At 33.6% G+C, this 22,112-nt stretch overlaps 1 protein-coding gene across 1 annotated transcript; it reads right to left on the minus strand.

Moving 5' to 3' along the window:
* Positions 1 to 7,699: 7,699 nt before the first annotated feature.
* On the minus strand, positions 7,700 to 10,138 carry LOC106101099 (bilin-binding protein-like). Its single transcript, XM_013280215.1, has 4 exons — positions 9,954 to 10,138; positions 9,489 to 9,696; positions 9,181 to 9,282; positions 7,700 to 7,995 (listed from the first exon to the last, which is right to left on the minus strand). The coding sequence occupies exons 1-4, from the start codon at positions 10,062 to 10,064 to the stop codon at positions 7,820 to 7,822; spliced, it is 597 nt and encodes a 198-aa protein (XP_013135669.1). The 5' UTR covers positions 10,065 to 10,138; the 3' UTR covers positions 7,700 to 7,819.
* Between the last annotated feature and the right edge of the window lie 11,974 nt (positions 10,139 to 22,112).

Here is a 22,112-nt window from a genome sequence, read left to right on the forward strand (position 1 = left end):
GAATATTTTGTTTTTGGTGTATTTTGTTTTGTTTTTAGTGCATTTTGTTTTGTTTTTCGTGTATTTTGTTTGGAAGTCGGTTTTGTTTTAAAAGCTACATATGTTCAGCTACAACTGAACAGTCAAAATGTTCAGTGAAAACTCAACGTCTTCAGCGTGGTTGTCTGATTGTAATCGGGTGCATTATCGATGTAACAAAATAAGACAATATTAAGATTAATCTTAAACGACTTAATTAATTCAAATTCTACGTCAATGTTACGATCGATTTTCTTCCTTTTTATTCACCTAATGCAGATAAAGACCAGATATGCAGAACCTTTTGAGTGGCTTTAACGAGCAGTTGTGACAAAACGAATTTGTATCCACAATTTTTTTTTATTTATAATTTAAAATAATGTTTCAAATTCTTTTAAGTTATAAAGGGACAAAGAGAAACACGGTTACAAGCGGTAGCAAAGTCCACTCGCAGTAAGCTTTAAGACATCGAAGTAGTCTGGCATTTTAATATTGATTGAAAATTTCGGTCCGTATAATAATTAGATATAGCTTATTGTCATCTGTTGCTACGCTAAGTTCGTAAATATCGGCTAAGAATGGTATTTAATACTAGGTTTTTAGCTTATATCAAGAGCTGGCGTACACCTTTGACTAAACTGTAGGACAACTGTTTAGACTCGCTTTGATTCCTGTGCTCTAGCACTACTCGATTTTTAGATGTGCAACTAAACAGTTGAATTGGCTGCGAAACAATTGACAATCACACATTTGTGACATATCTTAGTTAGAGGTGGGGGCCACTCTAATTGGTTTTTTAAAGGCAATCTTTGTTATGTAGTTTTTGAATATCGTATCTAATAATTTACAGTCGCGTTGTGGAACACTCTGTCCTCAGCGGTCCAAACAGTTACGACTTAGGGGGCGTCAAGAAAAGAGCGTACTCCTCCCTTAAAGGCCGGCAGCGCATCTGCAATACCCTTGGCTTTGCGGATGTTCATGGGCGTCGGGTAACTCAATATGAAGCGATCCGTTGCTCGTTTGCCCGCTTTTACTATAAAAAAATCAAGTTATGCAATCAGACAATCAAGGGCACTTTATTTATCAAATACAATTAACATATTGTTTACATCTAATGGATTCTTATTTATCTTGGCATTTAAGTCACGTTTTTGTCTTATTTATATTTAAGATATTAAGCTATGCGATTCCGACTGCATTAATGGGATAATCTTCTAAGTAGTTTTTTATATTTGAAAATTATTTAAATGCAAAAAGAACGATAGCAGATACTAAAAGCGTGTTTGTTTTAATAAGATAAAAACAAAATTCGCGTGAAATCCCAAAATCGAAACACAAATACAACATGTACATATTTATACTATTATAATAAAGCGTAAACACACACTTCTTTGTTGCCTAAGATGTCAGCAATCACAGCACATTTTTGAATAATTTTTTTTTTAATAAAAAGCCCTACACGCTTTTGGCTATATATTTTCACGCCATTAAACTTAGGCGGTAAATATTTTGGATAAAAACCCTAATGTGGTAAAGAGACCATAAGTTGCTGCCAACATCAAGGAAGCAAGGTTGCCATGGTTTGTCATAATGTATTGTCATTTTGACATTTGCCATTGATAGTTTGACAAATGTAATCAATAAAACAATTTTCATTATTTTATGCGGGTGAAGTCGCACCGTAACAGCTAGTTACTAATATTGTGAGATAATTATATGATGTAAATAAGTATACAGACAGTGTAAACGCGCAGTTACAACATTAACGCGAAACAATTTTCATATGTTAATTACAGAATTCCACTTCGTAAGATATTTTGAAAAACAGTTTACCAAATAATTCCTGAAAATTGATTAAAAATATAGTCTAGAACAACAAGGTCACAGAATAATACTAGCTTTCTCCAGCGATAATGTCCGCGTGGTATTTAAATAAAGTTTGTAGCTTATATGTTCTTCCAAACTATGCTCTACATCTGTGCCAAATTTCATCCAGTTCCGTTACCCGTTTAGGCTAAAAACTCTAACTAACATCCATTCGTCTAAATTTTCGCATTTATGACATTAGTAGGTTAATATAAGTAGTACAATACGCTAAGTTACTTTTAAGTAAATTGTGTAATAAGTACGGTTAACCTCCCTTTAATGCCTACTAATATTAAATTAGTACTTATTTAAGTAAACATTCAAAAATCGAAAAGTAAAAGTGCTTAATTTTTATTACTGGCTGTTGCCCGAGATTTCGAAATCTTGGAATTTAAAAAAAAAATAATTTCGTTACGAAGTTGTTGAGTTTTATGAAAAAATAAATATTTATTCTCATGCGGCCGTGTCGGCAACCGTTTTCTGAATTACTAGCTTTCGCTCGCGACTCCGTCCGTGTGGATTAAAAAAAAACAAAAGTGAGTTACCTATGTGTTGTTCCAGACTATCCTCTACATCTATGCCAAATTTTATCCAGATCCGATCAACCGTTAAGCTACAAACTCTAACAAAAATCCATCCGTCCATCTGAACTTTCGGTATAATATTAGTTTGATTTTAAAGCTTATCAGATTGTAAGCGAAGGTTACAAAATAATGTGTTTGAAATTCGTTTCAATATTCGGCCGTAAATAATATTAGTAAAATTGTCCCACGCCCCCACCCCTTTCGCATTCATAATATTAGTAAGATTGTCCCACGAAAGTTTAAATAATTTAACAGGAATTTTAAACATACCTAGTAACAAACGAACCAATCGTTTTTTAGATGTAAGATTTTTCAGATATAGGTTATTGACCTTATCACTGATACAAGTTGAAAGTCTCACAATCGACTATTTAAACGACATTTAAATATGTAAGAGAGTCTTAAATGATAAGGTCACGCTAAACTCCAAATTCTATAAAAAATTTATCCAAGCATTATTGCCAGAATGTAAGCTCTCGAAGAGAAATGTTTAAATTCTTTTTGGTAATCGACCGTTACTTTAAGACCAATTAATTTGGAAATGTATTAAATAAAGCGTTACGTAAGATGTTTGCTTAAATTAACAGCATGTTAAAACACGAGTAAGTAAAAAATTGACATTGATTGAAAGCAAAAAAGCAATTAACAATTTTATTGCTCTCACCATATCAACTTAATAAATCTGGTAGTAAAAGCACGTCTATTGACCCCTGAAATGTATTTAAAAGTTCGTACAGATTACACTAATATTGTAAATGCAATAATTTGAATGGATGGATATTTGTTACTATGTATCGATAAAATTTGTCACATTTTGAACATAATCTGACAAACCTATTGATTTTTTTATATCTCGCACGTAAGAAGTAGCAATAACTAGTTTATGCACAGATTACTATGGATGTTTGCTGTCAGGTAAAATTAGAAGTTATGTTACAGAAGTTGAATAAAATGGACATATACCTTGTAATCTGTACTAATACTATAAAGAGGAAAGATTTGTATTCTTGTATGTATTGAAATAACTCTAAAACTACTGGGCCTATTTTAAAAATTCTTTCACCGTTCGAAAGATAATTTATCTGTGAGTAATGTAGGTATTTTACATGCGAGCGAAGTCGCGAGCAGCATCTGGTTTGGTTATGACTGAAATTAAATCAATCTTACATTTAATTACAGTTTCAAAACAAATGACATAATCTGTAAATGTTTTCAATAATTTCATACTATTATAATAAAGCGTAAACACACACTTCTTTGTTGCGTAAGATATCAGCAATTACAGCATATTTTTGAATAATTCTTTTTTTAATAAAAAGCTTTACACTTACGTCACGCTTTAGGCTATATACTTTCACGCCATTAAACTTAGGGGGTAATTTTGGTTAAAAACACTAATGTGGGAAAGAGACCATAAGTTGCTGCCAACATCAAGGAAGCAAGGTTGACATTCGCAATTGATAATTTGACAAATATAAACAATAAAATAAAATTTTCATAATTTGATGCGGATGAAGCCGCACGGGAACAGCTAGTCTCATATACAACATTATACTTTCACCGACCGTTACCCTGAATCACTGGACTGTAATAATTAAAATATTTAAGAGTAAATACGATCATTAATATTTTTTTAAATCCTTAACTTGAAAGCTGTCAAACTCGTTTATGTCTTTTAATGCTCGTTGGAGTTACTGTGCAATTTTTGGTACTCAATCTTTAGCAAGGTTTTTTATGAGAGGGTAATGTTTTTCAGAGGAATGAATATGTAATACAATTTCGTCCTGTAAACTAAATTCGTATCGTTATATTATTATTCGCTATGCATATTTCGTTTGTGAAACATCATAAGCGAAATATTTATATTTTTTCTTAGTCGTTTCTTAGGTATTCTGTTATGAGGAGTACTGAATCGCATTTTACAAGGAGAACGTTAGTTATGAGTGTGGAGGTACACCGGTAGAGGTAGACCTAGAAGAGATGGATGTATTACGTGAAAGGTGACATGATCAAAAAGGGAGTGATGACTGAGATGACGTACAGAGTTATGTGGAGGACAAAAATCTGTTGCGCCGACCTTACGGGAGTACAATAAGGATGATGTTTCTCAGGGATTAGGCAGAAGGTCAAACAGCAAGATGCACTTTTGCACAGATCATTTTATGTAACATGTCGACTATTTCGCTATTTTAACATTACTAAGATGTAATTTACTCATTTCACACTATCTAGCAGAAAAAAAATTATGACATGTAATTTATGATTTTAGATTACAAAGCCCGAGCAGTTAGCAAATATGTAAATAGTTTAAGACGCAATCTATATTTTAGAAACATGTAAATCACATTTGTCATCAAGTTTATCAAATAAAAATTTTGAATTACAAATTTTGTTATTTGATTTTTTTGTGATGTAATTTTTTTTCTAGTCTTGTGATTTTAATTTCGATTCTTATCTAGTGTCAACATCAAACATAAGACATTACGTGTCAAGCTTTTTATTTATTTAGTGGTTTAATCTTAAAACATATTAAAGAAACAGGTTGAGTTCTGTCACCTATCATAGTATGAACTATGCCACAGTGTTTTCTTTTTCAATCTTACTATCTTTTTATTACAAATGCGAAAGTTTAGAAGGATAGATGTTTGTTAAAATTAAAAGCAGAAGATATAAGGAACGGCTCAATGGATGACGCCTAAATTTGGCCCAGATGGCAAACATAGTCTGACACGTAGGCCACTAATTAAGATTTTCTTTTATCCCACGTGGATGGAGTCGCAGACGACAGCTAGTTAGTTTTATTATCCAAAAATAAATGCCATTTTATTACAAATTATCACAAGTAATAATTTAATAGTTTAGTATAAGAGATAATACAAAATACCTGCGAAGTTAATGAATTCTAATATGAAAAATTGAAAAATCGATTTTTAATTCTAATTTGAATTTAATGAGATAAAAAAGAAAAAAAAACATACGTTTACATCAAGGTTACTTAATTCTAATTGGCCTGACCACTTTTGAAAATCTATTCACCGCATTGTAATTACCTTTTATATTTTATTTATTTTACAAACAGCCATAGAAACTACAACCGGATTAGACATTAATCTTGAAAAAAATGGCGATAAAAAACTTGATGTTGTAAATTTTTTATAACTTTTTTGTTTTTTAGTCGTTACCCTAGATGTTGAAAGCTGTTTCGTTGGTATAGAATTTAAAAAAATACTCTTGCATACATAATCTAACTTCTTAAATACGTCCTGCTGTAACATCAATTATCCGGATCAAAGAAGATATATGCGAAAGTTTGGATGGTTAGATCTCCACGAATCTAGATGAAGTAACAATTAATTATTAGTTTTTTTACTTTCATGCCAGCTATACAGACAAGTTTAAATCTTTTTTGTGAATTTACATTGAGTAGTTTTTTTTTAATTTCGATTTATTTATGGTCGGTTTCCTAGGTACTTTTAACCCCTTATGTTTATAGTTCCATAACTTCATGAAAAGCGTTTCCGAACTACGTATCTTGAGTTTTATGATGAAACTTAGTTAAACCTAGCGCTTATCAATTGTTTTCAACCCAAATTAATTAATGTAAATATGCAATAGATAAGTTATTTAATTGTTTTTCTCTTATTGATTCAACAGTTTTTAGCGAAATATTATGGATGTCCGCTCTACACTTTTGTTACATTTTTTTTAACTACTAGTTTTCGTCCGGGACTCCGTTTGCGTGGAATTAAAAAAAGTGAGTAGCCTATGTGTTCTTCCAGACTATCCTCTACATCTGTACCAAAATTTCATTGAGATCAGTTCAGCCGTTTACGCTACAAACTCCAATAAACATCCATCCATCCATCTAAGCTGTCGCATTTGTAACATTAGTAAGATTTATTGTGTTTTTTGTAATCGTTAGTTTTTAGGTTTTTTTATTCATTGTTTTACTAAAATTTTACTAATCTTACTAATATTATAAATGCGAATGTTTAGGTAGATGGATGGATGGATGTTTGATAGAGTTTGTAGCCTAAACGCCTGAACGGATCTTGTTGAAATTTCGCATAAATGTAGAGGATAGTCAGGAAGAACATAGGCTACACACTTTTGTTTTTTTTTAATTCCACGCGGACGGAGTCGCCGGCGAAATCTAGTATTTTAATATATTTAGGATGAAGCATATTCTGTTCTCGTAAAACTTTTGACATTTAAATAGATATGTATCTACGAATCTACGAAATCGTAGTACTCTCTACGAAAACAATTATTATTTTGTATTTCAATAAAAATCTTCGCTAATATTAAGATTAATGTAAATTAAATTAAAAATATCTATTCTGTGGCTATTATTTTAGACATTAAGCGTTTTTATTCGCTTTTTAATTACATTCTTACGTGAAAATAATAGTAGTCAACAGTAGACGTTTTAAAATCCGTTTTTAAATTCCAGTCTTAGAATAATTTGTTTTAATAATCTAAAAAAACGCAAATTATGGTGTTAATCCACTGTTAAATAACTTGTACTTTGTCTTGTCGAAAAATGTAATGTTTAAGTAATCACTTAATAATACATATATTTAGTTTTTTTTTATTATAACATGTTTTTTTATAATATATGGAGGAAAATGACCAAGCGGCCATCTGAATCCACCAAAATGGAGAGAGACCGCTGCCCATAGACATCCGCAATTGCAGATGCTTTATGCACATAAAGATAACATTTCCCCTTATGCGTCTCCTCCACTGTCAAATCCATTTTTCTTTCCCATCCTTTCCTTTTAAGACAAGGGTGGAAAGGGAAAAGAACTAAAGTTAGGTCTCCGGCACCACTTGTATTTCTATTTATTATTAACTAGCTTACAACCGCAACTCCGTCCGCGTATAATGAAACAAAAGTAAGTAGGTAATGTGTTCTCCAGTGTGCTTAAAATCAATGCCAAATTTCATCAAAATCATTTTAGGTATCGAACTGTTACAAACGCGAAAGTTTAGATGGATGGATATCCATCTAAACTTTCGCATTTATGACACACGTAAGACGTTAAAAAAGGTTGACTATTACAACCAGAGGTAGAGATAATATTTACACCCATTTATTTAGGGTTGTAGAAAAATATTTATTTAATTCTTACTTCAGATTTTTAAATCCATTACAAAAATAGATATTCGAATTACTTTATCATATATATTTTATTTGATATTAGATTAAATAAATAAAAAAAGACACAGTTTGTTATATTATTTTATTTATCTGTAATTTATTGTAAATCGAACAACTGAATTTATTGAAACTTTAAGTTTATAGACATAATTATGTACCTATTTTATCTACTTAATTATATATCTATTCACTTAAGGAACTCAGTAATAGTTTTGGTGGATGGGGCCGAGCAAGCCACGTCGGAGTAATCGTTCAGAACGAATTTGTCCGAGTCCAAAACCTTAGAGGTCCTCAGATAGTTGTCAACCTTGTATTTGGCTTCACAGTCAAGTTTCTTGCTCCTAGACTTGATCCATGCGAAGACTGCAATAAAAATTATACACTTTAAACTAGTAATTTACATTTAATGCATTTGTCACTAGACTTTATTACTTGCTTCAAAATGAATCATATTTTTTTACAAAGAGAATTTGCAGCATGTAAATTTGTGGACTTTTGTCCCAGTATCGGTAACCCAATGTAATGTATAGTCCAACATTTTATATGATCCGGTAATAAATGCCCTTCTAGTTCTCCCAGTATGTTAAATTCACTGTGCTATAGAAAATGACAAACAAAACATGAAGGAACATCAGTTCAAGGATTTTGTGACACTTTTTTTGATATTGACGTGGGGCGCTTACAACCGGGTCAGATAAGTTCGCAGGTCTCTAACTCGTTTGTGCAAAGTGAATTGAGCTATAAAAATAAATTTAAATTTAATTTTAAGGTACAAAAAAAAAATACCAATTCCGCTAGCTTTTTTTTCAATGTTCGAATCAATTTCGATGTCATTTTCCACTACAATGTTTGTTATCTAAAATTTCGCCTTTTAAAGTGGTTGATTGATATTTGAAATTAAAATTAGTAAATGGCTCATTAATTAAGATGATGGCAGATATAAAAGTCTACTTTACTACTAAATACTTTAAACGTAATTTAGCGGAAAGCGTATAAAGGAATTTTATTTGTGTTTATTTTTTACATTGCCTCAGTAAAAATAAAACATGTTGCACTGTAATGCTGTAATGCTCTTAACCCAGGGTCTTTATATCTCTGTCCAATACTCGTCATCAACCTGCCCTCATCCCTACGGAGGGACAGCTCAGTAATAATAATAGTAATACCGTCACCGAAAAAAAATAGTTTAAATTCTTGTTCAAAAAGGTAATAAATCGATTTAACTACATTTTCTTGTCCTTTTTAGACACTTTCGCTAATAAACAAAAACAAATCACGATAATGCAGTAAGTATTTTAAACATCGTCGAACAAAACGGAAAATCTATTTTTAAATTTATCTTGTATTAAATTTGTTTTTAAGGCCGTTTTAATGTAATCTACAACTTCGTTGTTACTAAGATCCTAATAAGGCTGGACAACTATAATTATTGCGTTTTAAGCACAAAATATCAGATTTTATTGCATAAGCCATTTAAGTTTTATTTTTATGCCAGAACCTTGTATCGTAACCAAAAATGTATGTTTAATTACAATCCAAATACTTTACCTTGATGTTTGTTTCCATCCTTGAAGTATTTGCAGCTGTATCCGATAGAGTAGCTCTTGTAGTCCGTATCCAAGATGGTGAGGTATGAGTTTTTAGATTGACCTGCAAAAATATTCCATTGAAATTCAGCAGAAATTTTTCTCTTATAAATGATGTGGGTTTGAAGGTTCAAAAGATTTAGGGGCGTTTGGAAGTAATTTGGTCAGGAAAACTCTGGAATACATGCTAATTTAGTTGCAAATTCCGGAAACGATGGATTACATTGGGATAGCAAAGGAGGAGGTGGTAGAGTGATAGATGATACTTACCTCCAAACGTGTATGTCAGCATAACCTTGGCAGGTGCGACAAGTGTCAGATCACCCGAGATGTAGTGTCGAACCGCATCAATGACGTGGGAATTCCTCACTTTGCCCTTTTCGCCATTAATTGTGTATTCAGCCATCGTGCATTTGCCCCTCGCGCCCTCCTCACCAGCGTTCGGGTACTTCGCCATTTCGTACCATGTTCCTCCATACTATACAAAAAAAATTGCTATCATTTCGGTAACATGAGAGGTTTTTGATTGTTTTTTGTTTTTCAAATTTAAAAATCCAACTGTCTTTTGTTTTCTCTCCAAATTTTATTTAAGTATTGTGGAAATAATTTTCTTTTTGTAAAAATGTTTCTTTATAGTTATCATAAAGTTTAAAATTGATGGAAAGTTCAGTGTAATTAAAAAAAAAACCGCATAATTAAATTAAATAGAAAAATATCCTTAAATAGAATACTTACGGCTTCGAATTCAAAATTCTCAATTGGCTTGACATCGGGACATGGCCCCTCGAATATGACTTCCGAAGTCGCCGCAGCGATCAACACTGCGATAGTTACGTAGCGGAACATATTTTTTTTAAATAAATTCGGCTTGTTTCGGAGCGCTAACGGCCTCACTTTAGGAGATCTTTTCGAAATCTAAATGCAACATGAACAAGTTTCACCATTTTATACTAATCCCTGGATAAAGGTCAAGAGTCGGTCGCTGATTAACGCTGCCGAATTGAAAAAAAAAATTGTGAATGTAGAAAATTTGGGAACATTTTTGATATAATAATATTGTATTTTTATCAATTTTACCGTTTTATTACGTATATTAAACGAGATAGATATTTTTTACTGTCAACGATTTTAATTAAGAATGTCGCAGTTTAAAAATTGTTTTATTAATTTTTTGATCTTTTGCTTAATTCTATAGTTATTTTTTTTTAATAAAGTATATATTAAAACTTAATGTTATTGCAATAATGACTTAAATAACGCATTGGAACACGTTCTCGCTTGTTTTTAACTCTTATGAAAACATCAATAACAACTTTACTAAGAGTACCTCATTTTATTTGTGTTCTATATTTTAAACCAAAATATGAATTTTGATGTTATAGTTTGACAAAAATGTCAAGACTGGTAAGACGCTGCTATCTAACAAACGAAACAAATATAACAAGACTAGCTTTTGCCCGCGACTCCGTTCGCGTGGAAGTAAAAAAAAGCGAGCAGCCTATGTGTTCTTCCACACTATCCCCTACATCTATACAAAATTTCATCAAAAACCGTTTAGTCGTTTAGGCTACAAACTCTAACAAACATCCATCCATCTGAACTTCGCAATCACAATATTCAAAGTTCTTATGACCCTAATTTGATTAGCAAGCTAAAGGGTTTTTGTATGTGTCTATTATGCGTCAAAAAAATGTCTTGACTTGTAATCTACAGGTCCTGGGTTCAAATTTTATATGTATAAAATTATCAGAACTTCTAACCTTCACATATCAGCGAGTAAATTGCAAAGGTATGTGTGTTCAATCAACCCTCAGTGGAGCAGCCTAGTTGGTTTGTAGTAACTGCGGAACGGATCTTGATGAAATTTGGCATTATTTAAGACCACATAGGTAACTTACTTTTGTTTATTCCGCACGGACAGTCACGGGCAAAAACTAGTAATACTATAAATGCTAAAGTTTAAAATGGATGATTGCTAGAGATTGCCGCCTAACAGCTGAACGGATTTCGATGAAATTTGAACATATTCCGGAAGAACACATAAAAAAATTTAATTCACAGTCGGAGTTACGAATGAAAGCTAGTGTTTGATAAAACTATAAAACATGTGCTCGTGTAACTTTTTTTAGACCAACTGTAAGAAGACCGAAGAATGTTTTGTATGAAAAAGAGTATGCTCAAGGAATTCAGATAAAAATGTTTGGTAGCCTGTGCCGGTCCTCAGTAAATAAAAGGATAGAATGTTGATTGCCTGCAGTGCTCAAATCCCATGTTTATTTATTTATGACTAGCTTTCGCCTGCGACTCAGTCCGTGTGGAGCTCATACAAAACATAGTATGTGTTCTTCCAGACTATCCTCTATGTCTAAGCCAAATTTCATTGAAATCCGTTCAGCAGTTTAGGCTACAAACTCAAAAAACATCCATCCATCTAAACTTTCGCATTTATAATATTAGTAAGATAGGAAGCCAACGTTTAACACGAATCGTTTCAAAAATTTTGTGTTTCTATTACGTTTGATAATCACTCCAATTGTTATTTTTATGCCAAATGCTGTGCAGCAGTACTAATAAAGATATATAGTAAATGTGTTTTTTGTTTTTTTTTTTTTATAAGAGAAGGGGGCAAACGAGCGGCGGGAACACAAAGGTGGTCAACGACGCCCATGGACATCCGCAACACCAGAGGAACTGTTTTCATTCAAAATGACGTATTAATGTTGATCTTTAAGTTGCATTCCTAATGGATAAGAAAACAAGTCCTCTGTTACATTAAAAGCGTGTGCACACCTGAAATTAAATTATCGCATAACTGTCTTGCTTTGATTATATGGAGGTGCGCACACTACTCGATTTATTATTGTGCTACTAAACAGTTCAATGGACTGCGAAACAATTGACAATCGCACAACTATTGTGCTATAGATTAGTCAAAGGTGTACACACACTAAGTCAAATTATTACTTACTAGCTGTTCCCGTGCGGCATCATCCGCATGTAGTTATGAAAACTTTATTTTATTCTTTAAATTTTTCAAATTATCAATAGCAAATGTCAAAATGACATGACATGACAAACCTTAGCAATCTTGATTTCTTAATGTTGGCAGCAACTTATGGTCTCTTTCCCACATTAGGGTTTTTATCCAAAATATTTACTCCCTAAATTTAATGTCGTGAAAACAGATAGCCTAAAGCGTGACATACATAAGTGTAGGGCTTTTCATTAAAAAGAGAATTATTCAAAAATATGCTACAATTGCTGACATCTTAGGCAACAAAGAAGTGTGTGTTTACGCTTTCGTATAATAGTATAGATTTATTTCAAGTACATTGTTGTTGCATTCACAAAATAACGTTTTATTAAGTCATGTTTTATATTTAATTACACTTAGCTGGATTTACAATTTAAATTCACTATGTCTGTGTTTAACATTCTAATAGCTGTATATGGAAATACATAACATTAAAGTGTTTTGATAATACAAAGCCAAAAACAATATTAAATGGAATTAGCATACTTCCTATACGAGAATATGTTTTGAACAACAACTTTCAACTGATAAATCTTAAAGCAATCCGTTATTATTGTCGATTTTATAGACGGATCAACTTATCTGGCCCGGCTGATATAAAAACCGATAAACACTAAATTCTGTTTTAACTGAAAAATCAACTTTAACGGGACATTTCAACTGACAGAATTTTCCCTTTACACAGTTAAACTCAATAATTTTATTCTTCATTTAAAATTATCAGAATTGAGTATATAATTTACTGGCAATAATTTAAAATAGCTCAGCGCCCTCTGGTTATTTGCAAAAAATGTTTCCACATCCTTATTCAACGTCGCGGGCAAAGTCCATCTAAATTATTATATTTTTTTATATAATACAAGGTGGTAAACAAGCAAGCGGCCACCTGAATCCATTGAAATGGAGAGCGACCACTGCCCATAAACATCCGCAATTGCAGATGCGTTGCCTACCCTTAATTGACGGAGGACGCACATAAAAGGGGACATTTCCCCTTCCTATGCGTCTCCACCGTCAAATCCATTTTACATTCCAAGGAAAAGGGACTAAAATTTGGCCTCCGGCACCACACTCATCCGACGAAATGCGGAATTGCTCCCACTTCACGCCTGTCTTCTGTGTGGTCGTGGTATTACACCGGGCGAGACCATGCGAAGATGTTACGGTGGGCTCTACCACTGGTCTACTAGCGCTAGTGCGCCCCATGTTAATGTACAAATGTGTCGCGTCTTGTGTCGTTCTCGTATCGCTGATCTTCTCTTTTTTCTTTCATATACAGTTCATATTTATCTAATTTATCCAAATCATCTAAGGCGAAATGAACAAGTGAAGAATAATCAATGTTTTCTTTTCTATACGATTGTTCTTTAAATGTCGTGATCGGTTGGAATTGTCTATTTTAATAAAAACAAGTTTCTTGTTTATACAGATTATAAATAGAATAGATTTGTAAATAATCTTGGCAGCTAAGCTAATAATCTAAAAATGTAGGTCTTAAAGCGTGTTTACTATTATACGCTCTTTTGTTATTATGCTTGATGTTGCTCTCGACGTCGCTTGCATGAAATAACAAATGACGAATGGTATACAGATAAATTACTTTTCTAATCGTGAACGAATTTTTGAATTTGGCGCATTATTTTTTATGTTACTTCAATACATACAAAAATACAAATCTGTCCTCTTTATAATAATAGTATAAATAAATTAGTGGTTTAAAATTCTCAAGACAGGAACTTTGTCTGTAGGAGTTTACAATTACACTTTTTCCCTCTTCTTTCTTCACTTTGTATGCGCTGAATTAAAAAAAAATAATCAGGTAATAATGCCTCTATCGCCTAAGGATAGTGTAGCTTCAAACAGAGAGATATTTTTCAAATCGTTTCAGTATTTTCAGAGCCTTTTATAATACATCTCTATCTATGTCTATGCCTCCCGGTGTACCTCCACACTTGTTAAGCAAGTAACCGATTTAATTTTAGAATTCTTCTAATGTCCAGATTAAAAAGTATGATAAGATAATTGCTTGCTTTTAATATAGCTTGCGTACTTATCTATATTCGGAACTAATGTATCTTTTATTGACCATAATTTGTTTAGTAATATGAAATTAACGGAATATTAGAAATTTATTAATATATTTTTTTAAATTACGCTATAGGAAACGATACCACTAAGTAGGGAGCGAAGAGTAGCTACCAGCAGCCATTTCATTTTATTATAACTGTAAATACTCTGTGCAACTTATGTGAGATCGTGATAAATAATATTAAAGAGAAAAGATTTGTGTTTTTGTATGTATTGAAAGAACTCTTAATATACTGGGCCGATTTAAAAAATTCTTTCACTGTTACAAAGGTAATTTATCTGCAATTAAATAGGCTACATATTTTATTATTTTCTTATTTCACGTAGACGAAGTCCCGAGCAATAGCATTTTATATAGAAGCTCACAAACTGACCTGCAAATATCGCCAAAATAACCATTTATAAACATCTGGAAGGTCATACATTGGCGTATCTTTAAGAGGCCTTGTATAGAAAGATTCCATTTCCTAGTTGCCAAATCCTGGCAACTGAAAAAGTTATAGAACTTAGTAGTTTGTAAACGTGTTTAAGAAGGAAACTTTCATCTGCTAAGTTCTAATTGTTCTGGATACAAAGATCTGCTATAAGAATATAAATAATCTTTAATTAAGGTCTTCCAGAAAACTAAAAAAATAAATAAATGCGGAAGTCTCTGTTTTTTAATAATAGAAAAATTTATCAAAAGACGTCACTGATTTTCAACTAAAATTTTGTTTAATAAAAATTTTAGAAACCCGTTTCGGTATAATATTTTTAAAATCTTATGACGAAAGCTTTCAATGATAATAAATATAATGTGTCGATAATGCATCGACTAAATTCTCATTATTTTTTTCGAAAATGATAATATTGAATGTAAATTTCGACAAAACTACACAGCATTTGCAAAAAAACGGCGTTAAATATAGTTAATTTATCAAGAGGTTGAAGTATTTGCATTTTCTAGATTTGACTGGACAAAATGTATCTGACAAAATGTATCTCATAAAAGCAAACGCCGGTTTTAAATCAATAGACATGTAATAACACACATAAAAAAAAACATATCGACGAATAGAGTACCTCCTTCTTTTGGGAAGTTGGTCAAAAAACAACGTAACATGATTGACGATATGATACCATTCGAACGACATTTCACACTTCTAATTGATGAAATCGATTCGATCTCGAAACTCACCTTTTCTTGAATTAGTGTTATAAATTTATTTGCTTCAATGTAACCAATCCAAAGCAACCTCTTTGTTTAGAGGGAGATCTATTAATTTATTCTATTTCATCCATCCATTCAGCCATATGACGCCCACTGCTGGGCATAGGCCTCCCCCAACGATCGCCACGATGATCGGTCCTGTGCCTCCCGCATCCAGGATACTCCCGCAACTTTGACCAGATCATCGGACCATCTTGCGGGAGGCCTACCCACGCTGCGTCGACCTGTCCGTGGCCGCCATTCCAGGACCTTGCGGCCCCATCGGCCATCTGTTCTGCGGGCGATATGGCCAGCCCATCGCCACTTGAGGTTTGCAATTCTTCGGGCAATGTCGGTTACCTTGGTTCTGCTGCGGATCACATCATTTCTGACGCGATCTCGCAGAGAAACTCCGAGCATTGCCCTCTCCATTGCCCTCTGCGTGACTATGGATGGATGGATTCTATTTCATACAAAAAGAACGGAATAGTTTAAAAAAAAACATGATTCTCACACAAATTGAATACATTGGACGTAAATTCTTCCAGAGACAAGAGAAAAATTCCACATGTGCCTCATTCTATAAAATGCAGTAAACATCAAGCCTCTCAGAAACTGCAGTGAGGTCGTGAATGACATGGTGGTCTGTGAGGTCGTTGTCTATGAGGTCGTAATCCGTGATGTCGTTTATGAGGTCATTTCACCAATTGCCTCCGTTCATTCGTGTTCTACAATGTTGCTATGAACTCTACCACAATTGAATCCCTACCCTATTAAAGTGTAAATAATTTTATGTTATTTAACCAAGATGGCGCTGTAATCTCAACTATTATTTGTGGCATGTACAATAAGTAAATAATTCATTTTCACTCCAATATAATATTTCGATTATGAGAAAAAGTTGTCAGTTGTTTTCTAGATATAGTTATGATGTAAGTAATTGCACAATATTTATGATAATAATTGAGCAACTTTGGCAGCGTATTTTGCGCACGCGTCGCTCGGACCGGATCATAAGACAATATCGCACGTAATCGCGCTAAATATGCGTATTTTTTTTTAATTAACGTCTCAGAAACAAGTGTTTAATATTTTCAAGGCGAAATATACTTGTAGCTTATAGAGTATAGCCTAAACCTTTTAGTAATAACGGTTTCTTAATTATTTTAGAAAAACGACTTAGTGGACATCATACATACTAATATTATATATGAAAAACTGGAAGAATGAATGTTTGCTACTATCTATCAAATAATTTAAAGAATCTCGTTGAAGCATACATAAGTAACTTAATAAGTTTATTTTTATTTCCGCGCTGAAATCGCGGGGTAAAGCAAGTTAGGTTTTAAATTCAAAAAGCTAATACTTTCTATTTTTTTTTTATAACATAAGGTGGCAAACGAGCAAGCGGCCACCTAAATCCGCCAAAATAGCGAAGTGACCGCTGCCCATGGACATCCGCAATTGCAGATGCGTTGCCTACCCCTATCCAAAGGAGGAGGAGACGCACATAAAGAGGATACTTCCCCTTCCTATGCATCTCCTTCACCGTCAAATCCACTTCCTCTTTGCATCCTCTCCGTATAAGAAAGGGATGGCAAAGGGAAAGGGACTTAAATTAGGCTAACTTCTAACCAAGTTTCCTCTGTAACTTGACTTTGACTTATGAAAGCTATATGATATTTTTTCGGAAAACATTTTTGACTTTACTTACTTACTTTAAAAACTAACAAAGTTTTGATTTAATAGCGCCATCTATAGTGGAACTCTTGATAGCGTAAAAAGTTCGTTTTTAAATATTTTTTGACAACATCTAAAAAATAAAGATTAAAACTTATATCTTAAAGAGAATTACACATTTTAATAGAATCAACTCAATCAAGAATTCCTTGTTTCAGAATATGCGATAAAATTCAACATAAATATGTTTTAAATCGCTTTAAGAATTGATTACAAGTGTATTACTAAAATGCATAGTGAATCATTGAATCTCTTGTTTTTGTATTTTATTGAAATTGTATAAAGTTATGTTAATTATTTTATACTTCTCGTAATCATAATACTCGAATATAGGTTTATCCATAATCCATGCAATTATCTCTAGGTTTTTTTTTCTATTTCGATTATCCGAAGTTCTTGTTTTAAAGAAAACACTTAAATAATAATCATTTACATTTATGTGTGTGCGACACATTGAAATATGAAAGCGAAGCGGAAATATTCAACTTCCGCTTCGCAATCGCGTTTTGATCGGCTTGGCAGAACAAAAGCCCGTATTAATCGGCAAGGATATACGACTCTGTAGGCATAAATCAAACTATATTATGACAACTCCCTAACCCCCCCCCCCATTGTCAAAGTCAAAAAACTGTCATAAACCTTTTCGCACTGTACTTTCATAGTATATTAAGTGACAAACGAACAGACAGCGTCCATAAAACATCCATATTTGCAGTTGCGATGCCACGAAATTCACGTTCCCTTTCTATATTTTTCTTGTACGAAAACGGTGGAAGAAAAAAGATAACTAATGGAGCTGGGACACTCTTCAGACGAAACGCGGAATTGCAGCCACTTGACATCTTCTGTGTAGACTAGGCGAGCAAGCTCATTCGTTTGGAGATGTTAAAGTGGATTCTACTACTGTTAATTTTTTTTATGCCCATGAGGGTTTAACATATTATCTGACACGTATCTGTCATCAGCGCCTGTCATACGACTATTTTTTTTTTTTTATAATACGTGGTGACAAACGAGCAAGCGGCCACCTAAATCCACCGAAATGGAAAGCGACCGCTGCCCATAAACATCCGCAATTGCAGATGCGTTGCCTACCCTAATTGACGGAGGAGGAGACGCACATAAAGAGGACATTTCCCCTTCCTATGCGTCTCCTCCACCGTCAAATCCACTTTTCCCTCCCATCCTTTCCCCTTAAGAAAAGGGTGGAAAGGAAAAGAGACTAAAGTTAGGCCTCCGGCACCACACTCATCAGACGAAACGCGGAATTGCTTCCACTTCACGCCTGTTTTCTGTGTGGTCGTGGTATTACACCGGGCGAGCCGGCCCATTCGTGCGAAGATGTTAAAGCGGGCTCTACCACTGTTAAAAACTAGACTTCCTTGTTAAAATATACTCTCATGTATACTGTTTATCCACTAGACGATGCGCGAAAGCGAAGCGAATTTAATTAGCCTTCGTATTTTAATGTGTTAAGAGCGTTATTAAATGAATGTGATCTCTAGATTATATCTTGAAATAGTTTTTTTTTTATATCGTTAAAGCTTGTTGCACACTATACAGATTTTTCTGCAAGCAATAAAACATTTATGTTTCTGTACCTTCGATACTAATCTAAATTGTGATTGTAAATGTAAATTTACTCAAAAGAAACCGAAGGTAAATTGGGAGCATGTTTTTGAAAACGTTACAAATTAATTTGCAAAATAACGATTCGCTAAAGACAGGTTTCTTGTGTCAACTTGCTGTATAACTCAAAATGACATAAATTGAGATTAAATTAAAACGTTTTATTAACGTCCATTCAGAGATCTAAATAATTACTATAAATAACAATAAAAGTCTAAAATCAATAATGTAATATAATAAATACTTCTAAAACAAAACGATATGTCATCGACTGTTTAATATCGATAAAAATACAACTCTCATTTATTATCACTACTAGCTTTCGCCCGCGACTCCGTCCGCGGGGATTTATAAAGAAAAACAAAATTAAATATCTGTTCTTCCAGACTCTCCTCTTTATTTTTTTTTATAATATCGGATGGCAAACGAGCAAGCGGCCACCTGAATCCACCGAAATGAAAAGCGACCGCTGCCCATAAACATCTGCAATTGCAGATGCATTGCCTAGTTTACGGAGGAAGAGGCGCACATAAAAAGGACATTTCCCCTTCCTATGCATCTCCTCCATCGTCAAATCCACCTTTCTTTCCCATCCTTTCCTCTTAAGAAAAGGGTGGAAAGGGAAGGGGACCAAAATTAGGCCTCCGGCACCACATTCACCAGACAAAACGCGGAATTGCTTCCACTTCACGCCTGTTTTCTGTGTGGTCGTGGTTTTACACCGGGCGAGCCGGCCCATTCGTGCGGAGATGTTAAAGCGGGCTCTACCACTGGTAAATCCTCTCTCCTCTTTATCTATACCAAATTTATCCGTTTAATAATGTAGGCTACAAACTCTAACAAACATCCATCTAAACATTCGCGTTTATTAATAAGATTTCAAGACATATATATTGCACTTAATTCTGTACTATACAATCTTACTAATAATATAAATGTGAAAGTTCAGATGGATTAATGTAAGAATTTGCCTCCTAAACAGCTGAACGGATCTCGATGAAATTTGGCATAGATGTAGAGCATATTCTGGAACACATAGGCTACTTACTTTTGTTTTTATCCCAAACGAAATCGGGAGTGACAGCCATACTAAATAAAATGATTATTTAGTTTTCGATATCCAGATAATAACAAATACGATATATAATAAAAAAAACACTTGTTTAAAACCGAAATAACATTGTTATCGGGATTTTCGATCAATACAACAACCGCTGTGATTTTCAATCGTTAAAATGTTTTTAATTTTATTTATTTTGTTCCATTGCATACAAGATTAAATCAATAACATTTTTATTTAATTTGGGTCATCGATTTTTTTTTAATAAAGGTAAAATAATTTTAATAATAATTTTAAACTGTAGATCCATTTATTACTAACGTGCCGAGTCTAGTTTTTAAATATCTACGCGGACCGAACCAAAGAAATGTTCATAGTTTATTCATACTTGATGCAGCGTATTCTAAAATAGATGCATTTTTATAATATAAAAGTGGTAAACGAGCAAGCGCCTAAATGCACCGAAATAGAAAGCGACCACTGCCCATAAACATCAGCATTTGCAGACGCGCTGCCTATCCTTAACTGACGAAAGAGGAGACGCACAAAAAGAGGACATTTCCCCTTCATAGGAAGGAAAAGTGGCGGAGATGCATAGGCATCTCCGCCACTTTTCCTTCCCATCCTTTCCTATTAAGAAAAGGGTGGAAAGGGAAAGGGACTAAAATTAGGCCTCCGTCACCACACTAATCAGACAAAACGCGGAATTGCTTCCACTTCACGCCTGTCATCTGTATGGTCGTGGTATTACACCGGGCGAGCCGGCCCATTCGCGCGGAGATGTTATAGCGGGCTCTACCACTGTTAAAAGCATAAAGTGGAACTTCATCATCATCAGCCTTTGTCTGATCACTGCTAGACATAGGCCTTACCCAATATGGTCAATCATGCTTATCACCTTATAGTTTGAAGCAAAATGATGCGTGGACCGGTATAATCTGTCCCAGTCTTTCCACTGAGCCCACCAACCTCAGCTAACAATGAGACAAATAATCTTGTTAGTGAAATATTCATTAGCAAATATCACCAATTGTCAAGAAATAGTTAAATTGTATTCAATCTTTAAAAAAATAATTAAAAACCAATTGAAGAGATATACGAGTATGGCATTCATTAAAATTTATTTCACGCAATTATTTTGTCCAATTCAATTTTTCTTTACAAAATACTATTAAATTTAATGAACACAAAATGATTCTATTTTTAGCAACGTAAAAAAAAAAAATTTGTATTACGTAAAATGCTTATTATTAAATTCCTGTTTTGTTTACAATCTTTTAAAATACATTATTTCCTTTTTAGGGCGTCGATATTTCTCAGAAATGGGAAGTTGTTGGTTTTAAGTATTTTAATAACAGGCTGTCCTTACACATTATGCACTAAAGGTTACGCTATACAATAAAGTCAACGCAGATGTTGTAGTCAATTATTGAAATTGGACACTTCTTGGGATGACTCTAACCGTCATCCCGCTCTGGCCCCACGTGGAGACAGATGAGAATATAAAGTTTCATCAGTCCCACCTTTTTTTCATGGGGACGGTTGAAAGTTATTTTGTTTCATAACGGTTCCATCTGTCACCTTATTGGTAATAACTAAAAGGTGGGACAGAACGAGGTGACGGTTGGGAATTATTCACTTTTTGAGAATATTGACTTTCATGTTACATAACATGGCCAACAAGTAAAACTTATCATGATATAAAAACACGCTCGGCTATTACATGAAAGAGCCAAAAATAGTGATTATTTCAAAATAAATAAATCGAATGAGCTAATTGCTGTACCACATAAAGCCGTCTATCTAAAATAGCAAATTCCAGATACGATTTTCTTAGATTAACCCCTAAATCTATTAAAAAGAGAAACGTCTTTACACTAGAGTTTTTAATTTCTAACATCGGTAGTTCAGTAGTTATCGGAATCATATATAAGGTAGCAATTTCTAATTTCATACGTGCTTTACGGTGAAAACATCTAAAATATGTACAAAGAAGTACATAATACAAGTGATGTCAACAGAACTGCAGTGGGCCAGCGCAGTTTACTAAAACCTTTTTTTTGCCCGACGGGAATTCTTTACGCATAATCCGCGCCCAGGGGAACGCAGTAGTTATGTGGGACTCTCCCCCTTAATGGAGTGTTACGTGTAAAC

This window comes from Papilio polytes, unplaced genomic scaffold (assembly GCF_000836215.1).
Source record: "Papilio polytes unplaced genomic scaffold, Ppol_1.0 DF824024.1, whole genome shotgun sequence".
In the NCBI taxonomy this organism is placed as follows: domain Eukaryota; kingdom Metazoa; phylum Arthropoda; class Insecta; order Lepidoptera; family Papilionidae; genus Papilio; species Papilio polytes.